The 12,877-nt window shown below is 32.3% G+C and overlaps 1 protein-coding gene across 1 annotated transcript; it reads left to right on the top strand.

Annotated features, from left to right (window-relative positions):
• Window positions 1-4,476: 4,476 nt before the first annotated feature.
• On the top strand, window positions 4,477-6,142 carry LOC147396835 (putative defensin-like protein 157). The gene is made up of 2 exons (XM_086451922.1): window positions 4,477-4,554; window positions 5,891-6,142. Exons 1-2 carry the CDS (start codon window positions 4,503-4,505, stop codon window positions 6,067-6,069), a joined length of 231 nt encoding a protein of 76 aa, XP_086308048.1. The 5' UTR covers window positions 4,477-4,502; the 3' UTR covers window positions 6,070-6,142.
• The last annotated feature ends 6,735 nt before the right edge of the window (window positions 6,143-12,877 follow it).

The raw sequence follows: 12,877 nt of genomic DNA, 5'->3' as shown, positions 1-12,877 counted from the left end.
AAAACATTGATCTAAGGGAACCCCCGGCTTCTGATTGAAATCCCAATCGTACCATGCAATTTTTCGTGGTTTCCTATTCGATTCCCATGGATGATGCAAAATTGTAGATGTAATTCCTTGCATTACGTTAAGATCTTCAAATTTCGCTTTGGATCTGCAACTCCTGATGCTCCTAGGTGTGCCTGTAACAAAATCACTACGACGTCCAAGTCAAAACCTTTATACAAAAAATAATGTGTAAAGCTTAAAGGGGGAGAATCTCATAACTTTTAGTCCCTCTGTTCATATATTTATAAAGGTAAAATCCTATGATATTTTTTTTATCCTCTTTCCAATTATATCATTGTCCATTTTAATAGGCTGTTTTGATTAGAAATATGCCTAGTCTAGATTCCATTTTTATTCCTTCCTTCTATTTGTGGCTTTTCCTTTAAATTAGAGATCGTTTGAATTCGGCTCCATGATATCCTTGATGTTTAGGGGTTTCGACTAACAGAACTGTCCTACCATGCATCTTTGACCAATATATTTCCCCGACCAATAGAGATCTAAATCCATGGTTGTTTTGCGACAGAACCCCTGAGCTTACCCTTGCATGAGTTGGCTCAGATTTATGCCTCCCGAATCCCTAGATACGACATATCACCCCTTGGCACCTAACGAAAAATATCATCCACACACTGCAAAAGCTAGGGTTTTTAGAGGTCCTTATTTTGGGCGATTTGGTTGAAGCGTCGAGATAAGTAAATGAATGGGGCTTTAGGAGGCATTTTGTTGAAAACGCTGTGGAAGAACGAAGAACATCTTCAATGGAGATTGATTGGAGGTATTTTCACACCAACGGTTCTAGGAAAATGCCTCAAATTTTAGACCAAGAAGGATGATTTTTGAAAAACGCCGCACAAACCAGATCAATGAGGGCGTTTTTTTGGAAAAATGCCACAAAATCCAGATCAACAGGGCATTTGTTGAGAAATGTTTTGGCACGATTCTTTTCAATCTGCTCTTTCTTTCTCTCAAAATCGTGCCCTCTCAATCTGTTCAAGCTGAAGTATTCATCAAGTTTATTTTTTTCATTTTTTGAGCTCTCGATTTGTTCTAGTGTTAGACCTATCTATCTAACTTAGTGATATTGGGTTTTTTATTTATTATTTCTTCAGATCTGTGTGTTTTAGCACTTGGTCTCTATCCATCTCTTTATAATCTTTGGTTGTTTTGGTACTAAGGTTCATCAGGTTTTGATTTTTTTTTGTTATCAAAACTTTAATCAGGTTTAATAATCAATTTTTGGTTCAATTTCAAATCGAAACCCTAATTTCTTTAGTGTTGATTCGATTTTTGGTTCGATTTCAAACCAAAATCCTAATTTCTATAGTTTTGATTCTATTTTTGGTTCAGTTTCAAATCAAAACCCTAATCATTCATTTTTATAGTTAGGATTTTAATAAAAGAATGTCGTACTTTTTGATTTCGGTGTGGTAATGGATCCTTGACCACTAGATTTCATTTTTCAGGTTTTTAATATTGAGAGGAGATCTTCTCAGTTGAGCTTCTGTATCAACAAATAGGTTTCTATCGGGAAGGAGAAGGTTTGATTTATTTAATTTTGCTTTGCTTCGATTTATGTTTTTCTCTTTCCCTAATTCATCATCTTTAGAGCTTTTCTACAATTTGAAGTCTTCTTAGCACTTAATTTCAGTATTCTTTTCCATATTTGTGAAATTCACAAAACCTAAATTATTGATTGTATAGGTTGGTATACAACATTGGTTGAGATTAGGATACAACCCTGATTTCAACCATGTTTTGGACAATAGTCACTTCAAACCTAGAAATACGCACTTTAAACCTGCAAAATTGTCACTCTAAAACCACCGAATTCGTTACCGTTCTGAATTTTTCTTTAACAAAAATGTGATCATTCATGTTTTGGCAATTAAAATGAATAGTTAGGCAAAATCATAAATAACTCATTTTTAGCTCACGAAATGGTAATTCACCCAATTATTTACACTAGAAGTAATAACTCTCTATTGCTCAAAAATATTAATTACAAGTTTCAAATGGATACTTCTAAGTCACTATTGTATCGAGGTCATAGAACTTGGTATTACTTTGTTCAAAAAACATATTTTTGTTGCTTATTTTTTCTTTTTGTCTATCAGACAGTGACTTAGTAAGATACTTTGTTTATAGGTTATGGCTTCCATGAAGATGGATTGAAGGTAATGATTATTGGATATATCCTTGATGTATTGGTAATATTTGTATTTGAAACAGCCTATAGTATTGTGTCCTACTCAAGTCCAATGATATATAGTCTTGAGCAAATCATGGCGATTCCTATTTACTTGTTTAATATATGTTATGCATAACTCATAAATAAAGTTTGGTTCTGTTGCAGGCTGGCATGGTTGTTGCATATAGTGTTCTTGGAAAGAATTGTGTACTTTCGGGAGACAGAAAATATATGGTTCCTTCTTTGACAAAAATAGGAGCGCTCTTTTTCGTTACTAGGTTCCTTGAGAATTTTATCTCTACAGGCTGTTTAATGTAAGTGTGTTTCCTAGTTGTTGACTATAGTATTATGAGTTACTAGTGTATTTTTGTGTTTTTTTTAGTTTTATTTTATTTTATTGGTAAATGCTTAGTTAGTACAAGAATATTGTTAATTGTTAATAATTAGCATAAAAAGTATAATTCAAGGGGTTTGAACGTAGGACTTGGGAACAACATCCACAAGTCTTACCACTTAGTTAAGTGATACTTCTTGTGTTTGTTTTTTTTATTTCATAAAAGTTCAAAGCATATTTTCTATAAATTCTATAATATTTCCATATTATAGTGTTCAAAAATAAGTATGGGAGTACAATAATGTTGAAGGATCACATTTTTGAGTAGTTGATTTTTTGTTTCTTAATTTTATTTTCTTTGTTTGCAATGTTATGGTTTCAATTAATATTTGGTTTGTCACTATAAGAACTAACTCTTGTATGTTTTGTAATGTGAATGCCGTGTTTTATTTTAATTATGGTGTGATAGTTAATTGAAGTATAATAAGTAAATATGGGGTGCCAATAGCATTTCTTAAGAAATTGAAGTGTGATAAGTGAAATTTCGGGTGTCAATAACAACTCTTTTTCTTTATATAATTGCAGATTTTATTTTGAAACAAAAATTTTAATAATTTTTTTTACAACATTAGAGGGGATTTTCGAACAGCCTCTAAAAATATAAAAATCGCCCTCAAATCAAATTATTTAGAGACGGTTTTAAAATTGTCCTAAAATTGCTTTTATTAGAGGGGTTTTCAAAAAGCCTCTAAAAATATAAAACCCGCCTTTAAATCAAATTATTTAGAGGCGGTTTTAAAATTGCCCTTAAATCACATTATTTAGAGGCGGTTTAAAAACTGCCCTTACTTAGCCACTAAAAGTAATTAGTGATGCCACTATAGTGGGCGGTTTGACTAAACCGCCCTTGTATATATTGGAGGCGGTTTCCATGAAATTAGTGGCAGTTTAAAATCACTTAAAAAAACCTCATATTTTGTAGTGACACCCCCCCTTTTTCAAAACTTAATGTAGGTAATTTAAAACTTCAATTGGTGCTATAGCCCCACTCGGCCCTAGAAGCAAGGTGTACTTGTTTGTGTTTACAACCCCAATCAAACATGCATATCTCTTTATGCATCTTAGGTGTTTACTGCGTGGTGAAAGCTTATGTGGCTGATCACGTGGCCATTCACATTTAAGTATGGAATTAAATTAATATTAGGGTTTTAACATAGAAATAATTATAAACTTATAATTATGATATAAACTCCCTAATAATAATAAAAAAATTAAGGAAAATCATAACTATCTCAACAATTATATTTTTCTAATAATATATATATATATATATATATATATATATATATATATATATATATATATATATATATATATATAATTAACTTAGTATTATAATTAAATTATTTCATAGAAAAATTCTCCAGCAGTTATAGGATTCGCTAAGAATCAACCTAGTGGTTTACCAAAATTTTTGGTCATGACGTAAAGTGATTATGATATTACTTCATTCATCGAGATCACTTTGATACAAACAAAAATAGATAATTTGGATAAAATTGTCGGGGTCACGATAATTGTCCTGTAGGATTGCCAATGTGGCAGGGCCGAAGAACCCTTAATAAGATTTCAAATCTTACCAAATTTGTAAGATTTGCTTCACTAAAGTCAGATTTCCAAATATTCAAGCAAGATTTTGTTATTAATTCTAACGAACAGTTTTAGTAAGCTCCCAGTGTGGAAATTATACTCCTTAACAAATCTGTAAGATTTGCCTTACTATTAAATTTTGATTTCCAAATCTTCAACCAAGATTTGAAAGATTTGGTCATTATCTATCGCACGATTTTAGTAATTTTGCAGCCTATAAATTATACCTTCTAACATAAAACCTTTCGTTCCATCCACAGAAGTAGACTCAAGACAGAGATGGCTAAGATTTCTTTCGCTCTCTTCTTCCTAGTTGTTCTCATTTTCTCAGGTTTGTTCATCTTTTCTCACTAGATATAATTTCTTGACCCACGCCCAAAATAGTCTCATGATGTATTTTTTTTTGCCCAATGACTCGATTCAAAGTTTTGTTTAACATTTGGTGGAGATATATAAACAAATAATTACTGCGATTACCTTTTAGCCATTGAGCCAGGCTTTTTGTCTTCCTTCTGTCTGAAGGTCTTGAAATCATGCCGTTCAAAACTAGATTTGATGTCTCGTCTCGTTCATGAACAAGATGAACGAGACAAGATAGACCATTAAATTCAGTTTGCAATTGTTTATTAGTAAATTTTACATGCAAATAATTGTAAATTTTTATTAACCAGGGTAGATTAGAGGTTCTTAGTCCCAAGAACACATTTTATTATGATAATAAATATTTAAATTATAAAAAAAATTAATTATTTTAATAAGAAATATGAAATCATAATTGACTTGTCCGAGTTTTACTGACTTGGCTGAAATTTTAAAAATATTGTCCAAGTCATCTTAGTTGCCAAAAAAGACAGTATGTAACTGTTCTATATTTCAACACATAAAGCTTTTCATTTATTTAATAAATAGGTAGCATTTGCGAATGCATATGTATTATAAAAATTAGTACCTATCTACAGTTAAAAACTTATATTTTTCTTTAAAACTTATTTTGTCTAGACTATCTAATTTTATATCGTCTTTTACCCATTAATATATCTTAAGGACCTTTTCTGTAACTCAAAATATTGCCTAATTAAAGTAATTCTATAGATAACATAGTATAAAGAATATTTCTATAATTTTGAAAGATTAAAAAACTAACCAACATGGTTATAAGGTAGTGGGAATGTTATTTTGTTTGTTTTGTCGAAAATGACCTTGGTAATGTTAATGTTAAATGTAAAATGGCGGCATTTTCGGTCTTCTAAATTTTTGTGTCAACTAACACCAATTCAGCCATATTAAGATGATTATTTATTAATAGATCTTTAATTGTAATGTATCAGATGTTAATCATTAATCTTAGGGAACTTCTGAAGTAACATTGAAAAGGACATCGATCCACACTTTTGCTAATGTGTGCTTGAAGCCATGGATGTTTTAATAGAGATATGTGTGAAAAGCATCTATGGTGTTGTGCACACCTCGACATGAGCCCATTGAACTTAGTCTAAAATATTATTTCAGCTCTAGTCTGGTAATGCTTGTAGGTACATTAGGTTCACAATTGACAAAAAAATAAGGTCTAAATACTTACAATATATTGAAATTCCATGTTTTCTTATCAGTCTTAAAATTAATAATAAAATGATAATATAATTTAATGATTTTTTTTCTTTTCGCAGCTGTGTCGATGATGCCTCACGTTGAGGCTCAAGGGAGGAATTGCAAAATAGAAAGTATTGGAGAAGGTTGCGATCCCTCCAACTGTAAAAAAAAATGCCTCCAAAAGTACAATGGAGTTGGAGTTTGCTTAGGGCCTGGTGCCCAAAATTGTGCTTGCTTTTACGATTGTGAAGTTTAACATTCTTTTCTCAGATATGTATGCTTAAAGCAGTAATAACAGATTTTAATAAACTGGAGTTAAGTTTCTCTTATTTCTCATGCATAATGTGTTCTTTGTAGAATGGTTCAACTGCCCCAATTCTCAAAAAAAAAAATAAAATAAAATAAAAAATCAATGTAGGGCACTTGGGTGGTATACTACATGCCCAATGATTACCAAACCCTTAGATTTTTAGTTTTTAACTTGAACTTCACGTAGATCCAATTGTAAATTCAAGCCTATGAAGAAAGTTTCTCAAATCTGAGTGGGATATCTTAAATTAAATTATTTTTCTAGAAACTACACCCATGAAATGATATGGTCCCAAAGTGGACAATTCAGGAATTTCTTTTCTCGAAATGAAAGAATTATATAAAAAAAAAACTATTAGAAAATATTTCACCATTACTTGGGCATATTTTTAAGAATTGGGTAAAACTCCTTTATCAAATATCACCACTTGATTTTCTTGTGCACATGTATGGAGACACACACCTCATTTCTTACGAACGATATGTTTTACTGATGTAGATAAAATCAAGCTCAAGCAATAACGTATTAGAATCTTATGTAAGATATTATTCTATGAAACAAAAAAGAAAGGAAATAATAGAAGAATATTAAGTACATGAGGTATTCCTGTCACAATGAAATAGAAACCACTAACTGGATAGTTGGCTATTTTCATTTTCTCCTTAGGACCAACCAAATTTGAAATCAAAGAACTTGTGTTCTTGAAACTTTTATAGACAAATTCAGAAAACCCCTACAGTGACAAAACCCACTCTTAGCAGAAAAAATTTCTTCCAAATTTTTACTAATAAATAGAATTGAAGTCTAACCTTTTGTCCACTAATTCATCTGAATGTGGTCAATATTGCATCATTGAAAAATTAAACATCCAACTTTTATTTCTCTTCATATCTTCCTTTGCTTTGAACATGAAATATAGGGGATCAACTTCTTCAATATAAGAATAAGAGGGAATTGATGTATAAGCAAAGCTCACTTGGTTGCCCCATATATTTGCCTTCACCATTTCATCAATATTGTTATACCCCTTCAACGTTCTTTTGTTGAACATTACTTGTAAGGTCATACGTGTGGCGCTTGAAATTTGCTTTGTCCTCAATGAGTATAAATGAATCAAGTAGTATATTAACCTGATGATTACATCATTCAAAGTCTGTCGGACAATTACAAGAGCAATGGCATCGTAATTATTTATATTAACCTTGATGCCCAAACATAATCGGACGATATTTTGTACTATTATTTCATTACAAACCAAAGGAATTTGACCACATGATTTCATGTGATAAAAAAAGAGAGTAATGGCATCGTAATTATTTATATCGATCTTAAGAAATGCGAATGCCTTGACCATGACCTACAACAAGGGTTAGTAATCCAAAATCAAAAGAGAGGGAATTAATTATCTTGGAGGCATTCCCATCTCAATCATGAACCACAAACCATTCATCTTGTGATGTATTTACATTCATCAAACTCGATCCTCCTCCAAACCTCATGCAAACACATAAACATCTATATTAGTGACATCGAGATCAAACAAAATAAAAAATCTACCTCTTATTTTTATAAAATAAAATAAAATCAAAATCGTTGCTGCGATGTGATCCTTAACTACAAAATTTTAGGCTTTTAGCGGGGGTCAAAAACTGCCGCAAATACCAAAAAACCGCCACTATTATTAATAGTGATGACCACGTGTAACGCCACTGTAGGTGGAGTAGCTAAAGTCCATATGAAGCCCTATAGTGGCGGCAAAAACCGCCGCTAATTGATGTATTACCATCGTTATAGGTATGAAAGAGACCCATAGTGACAGTTAGAAACCACCGCTAATTGAAATTATTACTGTCGCTATAGATATAAATGAGATCTCTGGTGACGTTCACAAACTGCAGCTAATTGATTATATTACTGTCACTATAGATATAAATGAGACCTATAGTGACTATAGTGACCGCCGCTAATTAATTTTTTACCGTAACTATAAATAAGATTTCGAATGCTTATAGTGGCGGTAATGGTCACCGCTAATAAGATTTTTTTTTTAATTTTAAAATTATTTGTAATTAAATACCTATTTTTATACAGTTTGTTAATTAAACACAATTATTTAGTAAATCAAATTAGTTTAGAGAAAAGTATAACAAAATAATAAGTCAATTGAATTAAGAGTCAATGTTTATGAATCCATGTTTGATGCTTACAAATCCAATGCTTATAAATCCATGTTTGTCACTCAAAAAATAAAAACTATCTATCATGATTGTTGTTGTTGTTGACATTGATCATTGTCGGGTTGATTGTGCTACTCATCAACCTACACTTCATATACATTAATCAAATTAGTCATATCAATCAATATTAATAAAATATTTTAAAACACAACATATTCAATTATCAATGAGAATTTACCTTTCTCATTTGAGTAATGATCAATTCCTTGAATCTTTCCACCTCAGCATCTCTCACAATCTGTTGTTGCTCCAAAGACTCTAGTTTCTCCTTCAATCTAAGTACTTCAGTAGAATCGCTAGAGGAATTTTCAGAAGATGATGCAAATAATTTGCTGGGAGTCAGTCCCAGGCCAACACCACGAACACGACCATGCCTATCAGGACCCAAGACCTGAGATAATACTTCATTTCGACCTATAATATCTTGAGAGCCTTCTGGTAATAAACTCAAAAGTTCTTTTATCTTGTCTTGCAAAATATTTAAAAAATTCTTAGTATCTTTAAATTCAGATATTAGCATAATTGGTTAATGCTTGATGAAAATTATTGTAAAAATAAATTTACAACCTTCTCTGCCGTGGCCAAATCATTGGGCTTGTGTGTCATGAGAAATAAGATTGCTCGACTTAGTTCAGTATTCGTTGAACTCTTTAATTTCTATGTGTATCATATTAAGACAATGACAATAAGATTAGTTTATAATGTAAATAATTAGGCACATAATTGATAGACAACATAATAAAAAAAAATATACCTCATCATATCTAATACAAGCTATACTCTTCGTCCCAACTGTATGAGTCATTGTTTGTTGAGCATGATTTACCTTATTTCGATGACTTCGAGACTGTACATTAAATAATTTGGGAGAAGTTAAATATATGAAATATAGAGTACCTTATAACTTGTTTGCAACTTTTCATAACTCAACATGTATAAATTTTAAATATAAAATATACCTTCCCCTCCTCTGAATTCCAAAAGACTACAAAAGAATACCATTGAGCCTCCAAAACATAGGATGAACGATTGGCACATCGGATTACATCATCGTTATATTTATCATAGAATTTGATTTTCAACTTACATTTATGATTCCTCCATTTTTTATCGACAAATTGTAACACAACTTGTTTAAGCATGGGCGGGATATCAAATTTGGCGTATATCAAATAATCAATTGAAAATTATGGGGTCAAAATTGTTCAATGCTAAACTCATAAATTATCTAATATTATATTATAATTAATTTATACCAATGTTGTCTGCCATGCATTTTCCTTCATTGATTCTGGCATTGCATGCCAATCAAGGATGTCAATTGGAAACATATGGCCATCACGGGCTAATATACCCAAGTATCTTTGGAGCTTAGAAATATACTTCCCTATAGGCTGTCCATGGCTATCTCGCACCATTTCAAACCTTTCTCCTGGCTTTAGATTCTGTAATGAGAGACATCGAGTGCAACCTCTTTTTCTCTTCGACTTTGTCCTCTCACCACATGAACTTTGTTCAGGTTTCATATGAAAAAGTTAAGTGTAACAGAAAAATAAATTATCTATCTAGATAATTATGTTTTATATACTAATTGTTGAAAAGTATATGCAATAAGTTATGCTTTATTTACTACTAAAATAAGTTAGATTCACTAACACCTCATACAAGGACTAGCATTATAGAGAAAAATTTGTTTTGAACAGATTAAAAAAGTCTAGCTCAATTCTAAGATGAAATAACGAAGTCCCCAGCACGACTCATAAAGATTCCAAAGAAAGACATGGTGAGCGTCACATACTATACCCCAAGAAAGCCCCTTCCAAGATTCATAACTAGATTTCTCCCCATATTGCCAAACCAACACCATTGCTGTAATCCTTTTCTTTTCCATAAGAGAAATGTAATCAATTAAAACAAAGAAATAAACAAGAATCCAAAAAACTGGGAAAAACGAAAGAGAGCCTTTCTCTCACCATTCAACGATGCTAGAGACATGAATGGCCCAGGTTGGAAGTGAGAGAGTGTTTTGATGTTCATTGATTTGCAGAGAAGAAGTAGAAGCCAATAAGGGTAATTCGGCAGCACAGGTAGCTCCGCTTGTAAGTGCAGCTGCTGAAGCAACTAGTACTAAGGTCAACCCTGCTACACCCACGATAGATGAAATGTCTGTGGTGCGATTCTGAAGTGCATAGGTGATGGTTTTGGATTTGGAGGGATGTCTTCGAAGAGGAATTGGCAATGCAGAGGGGATTGAACGAGAGAAGAAAAACGACAAGAGGAATCATCATTATTTTCTTTGTGTGTGGAAAATCAAGTGGACCACCTTCTATGTAGGACAAAATCAAAACCTAGCTACATTATTATTAGTACACTTTGGCCAGGCATGCACATTGATTGTTGAAAGCATGGTCACAAAGTGGTGGATAATCTTTTCCATGTTCGTTGATGATAGTTCTTAAAGTTATCCTTTGACCTTCTGCTCTCTTCCTTGCATTGTTATTTTTTGATTATTTCTTCATATTTTGCCCTTTTATGAAATTTCCCTAAATTCCCACATATGGGTTTCGTTATTAGCTGCAAAAAATGGCAGTCCAAACCATGATAACCACGTTCGTAAAAAAAGTGAAATTTTTTTTTGGGGTTTATATAAATGATGTTTTTGGGTTTCTCTACAAAAACGGTATCTTATGCTCGAGATTTGAAGGGTCATAATGTTACCATGGGCATGTTCATCAAATGTAAATTTATGCTGTTGGTAGGCTGTTTCTACATTAGGTGAAAATCAAAGTGACATTCATGAGTTAGACAGGAACCAATCAAATGGTACTTGTGCTGCATTTTTATTACATGGCCATTAATCTTTCTTTCAATCAACAATCAATGCTTGAGTATGTCTGCAATGGAAGTTAACATCAGTTACATCTAATTTTATGGAACTTTTTCTCAGATTTTTCATAGGCTGCTAATGGTCCAAGGCCTTCCAGGGCCTATGATTTGTAATGGGCCATTTGATTTCGTCCGTAAAGTGGTCATGGTTGAGGTTTTTCGTGGTTTGTAAATTAATTTGCATTTGGAGGTATGTATGCCTAAGCAATCCAGTAATCTAGCATAGTTTTTTTTTTTGTTGTTGTTATGTTATTGGTTTGTTGTTCTTGATTTCCTATCAAAGGTGGTTTGTGGAGTGTGCCTACACACTGAAGGTCAATTAGAAGAGTGACTCTCCTCCATTCCCTTTCATGAAGTGATGCACATCTTCTAGATTGCAAATTCTGTGTAGAAGAACAGGCATCCAACGCCCCACAATGCAGGAAGTCATTCAAATTAAAAGGACTAACAAATTCAAAACAAGGTGCCCCAATGATCATTGAGTCTTCACCACCAAAGTCTGCTGCTAGCCTACTACGTATTAAGGAAACAAAGGAAACAGCGAAAATCACCTCGACCCAAAATCCAGCTTTTAAGTTTGGTGGTCAAAAGCTCTCTGTACAGGAAAAGTAGTGGAGAGGACTGAGAGGGGTTCTTAACTACTACTATTCCAGCTCTACAAAATATGGAAATTCAATGTAAGCACCAGTTAAGATGGGTTTGATTAATGAGAAATAAATGTCTCACTTGCAGTTCTGTTTATGATGAATTGAAAAAGAAGTCGATGGAAGCACAATCAATAAAAGCTATAAAAGACTGCCACTTAAAAGGAGATCAACCTGTTCTAATTGTTGGTCTCCAATACTCACTTCTCTTCGAAGGTTGGTTCTTAGACGACGATTGTGAGAAGGAAGGCAGGTATAATTTTTTCCTATGTTAGATTTTGGCTTATTTTTATTCATTTTTTTGTTCTATTAAAGATTTGGGGATCCTAGATGCAATGCTACAATCGAAATCAAGGAAAGAAGCTTGCATGCTAACTCATTAAAGGAGCTCGACTTCTATGTCAAAAGTGGTATGTTTTACTATTTTTAATTTATAACTGCATCACATAAACTTCTTAGATTTTAGTTTCTTACACATTTTTTGGTCTATTTGTCAATTTGAATTGTTGGTAGATGTTGGTTTTGTCTCATGGGTTTTGCTTGAAACTTGTTTTATGAAAAGTTATTAGTCTTTTGTGTCTTGATGAACTGGGTAATTGGGCTTTTTGTTTGGTGATTGGTTATCTCAATTTGATTTTCGTTTTAACGGTTTTCTTCTGAATTTATAATGGATTTTTACTAGATAGTATATTTGTAGTTTTGTGGTCAGTTCTATTTTTCTTTTTTTTTAATGGATAGTATTTTTGCAGGCTTTCATGTAAGTTGCTAAACCTATATTGTTAGTTGGGTGAGAATTATCACATATTTGAATTATATTTAGATTATGCTATTTGTTGCCCCTCTTTGTATTAAAATTCCCCTTTTACTATTTAAAAAAATAAATGCACCTTGTCTATAGACCTCCCTTTTTATAGAAACTTTTGATTTGCACATTGTAGGACTAGAGTTCCAGAAGTGTTTATTTTTAATCAAGTTTTGATAGACCCA

This window comes from Akebia trifoliata, chromosome 8, assembly GCF_017979445.1.
Source record: "Akebia trifoliata isolate Shusen 1 chromosome 8, ASM1797944v1, whole genome shotgun sequence".
Taxonomy (NCBI): domain Eukaryota; kingdom Viridiplantae; phylum Streptophyta; class Magnoliopsida; order Ranunculales; family Lardizabalaceae; genus Akebia; species Akebia trifoliata.
The sequence above is the reverse complement of the archived record's forward strand: the minus strand, read 5'-3'. Positions and strand labels throughout refer to the sequence as shown.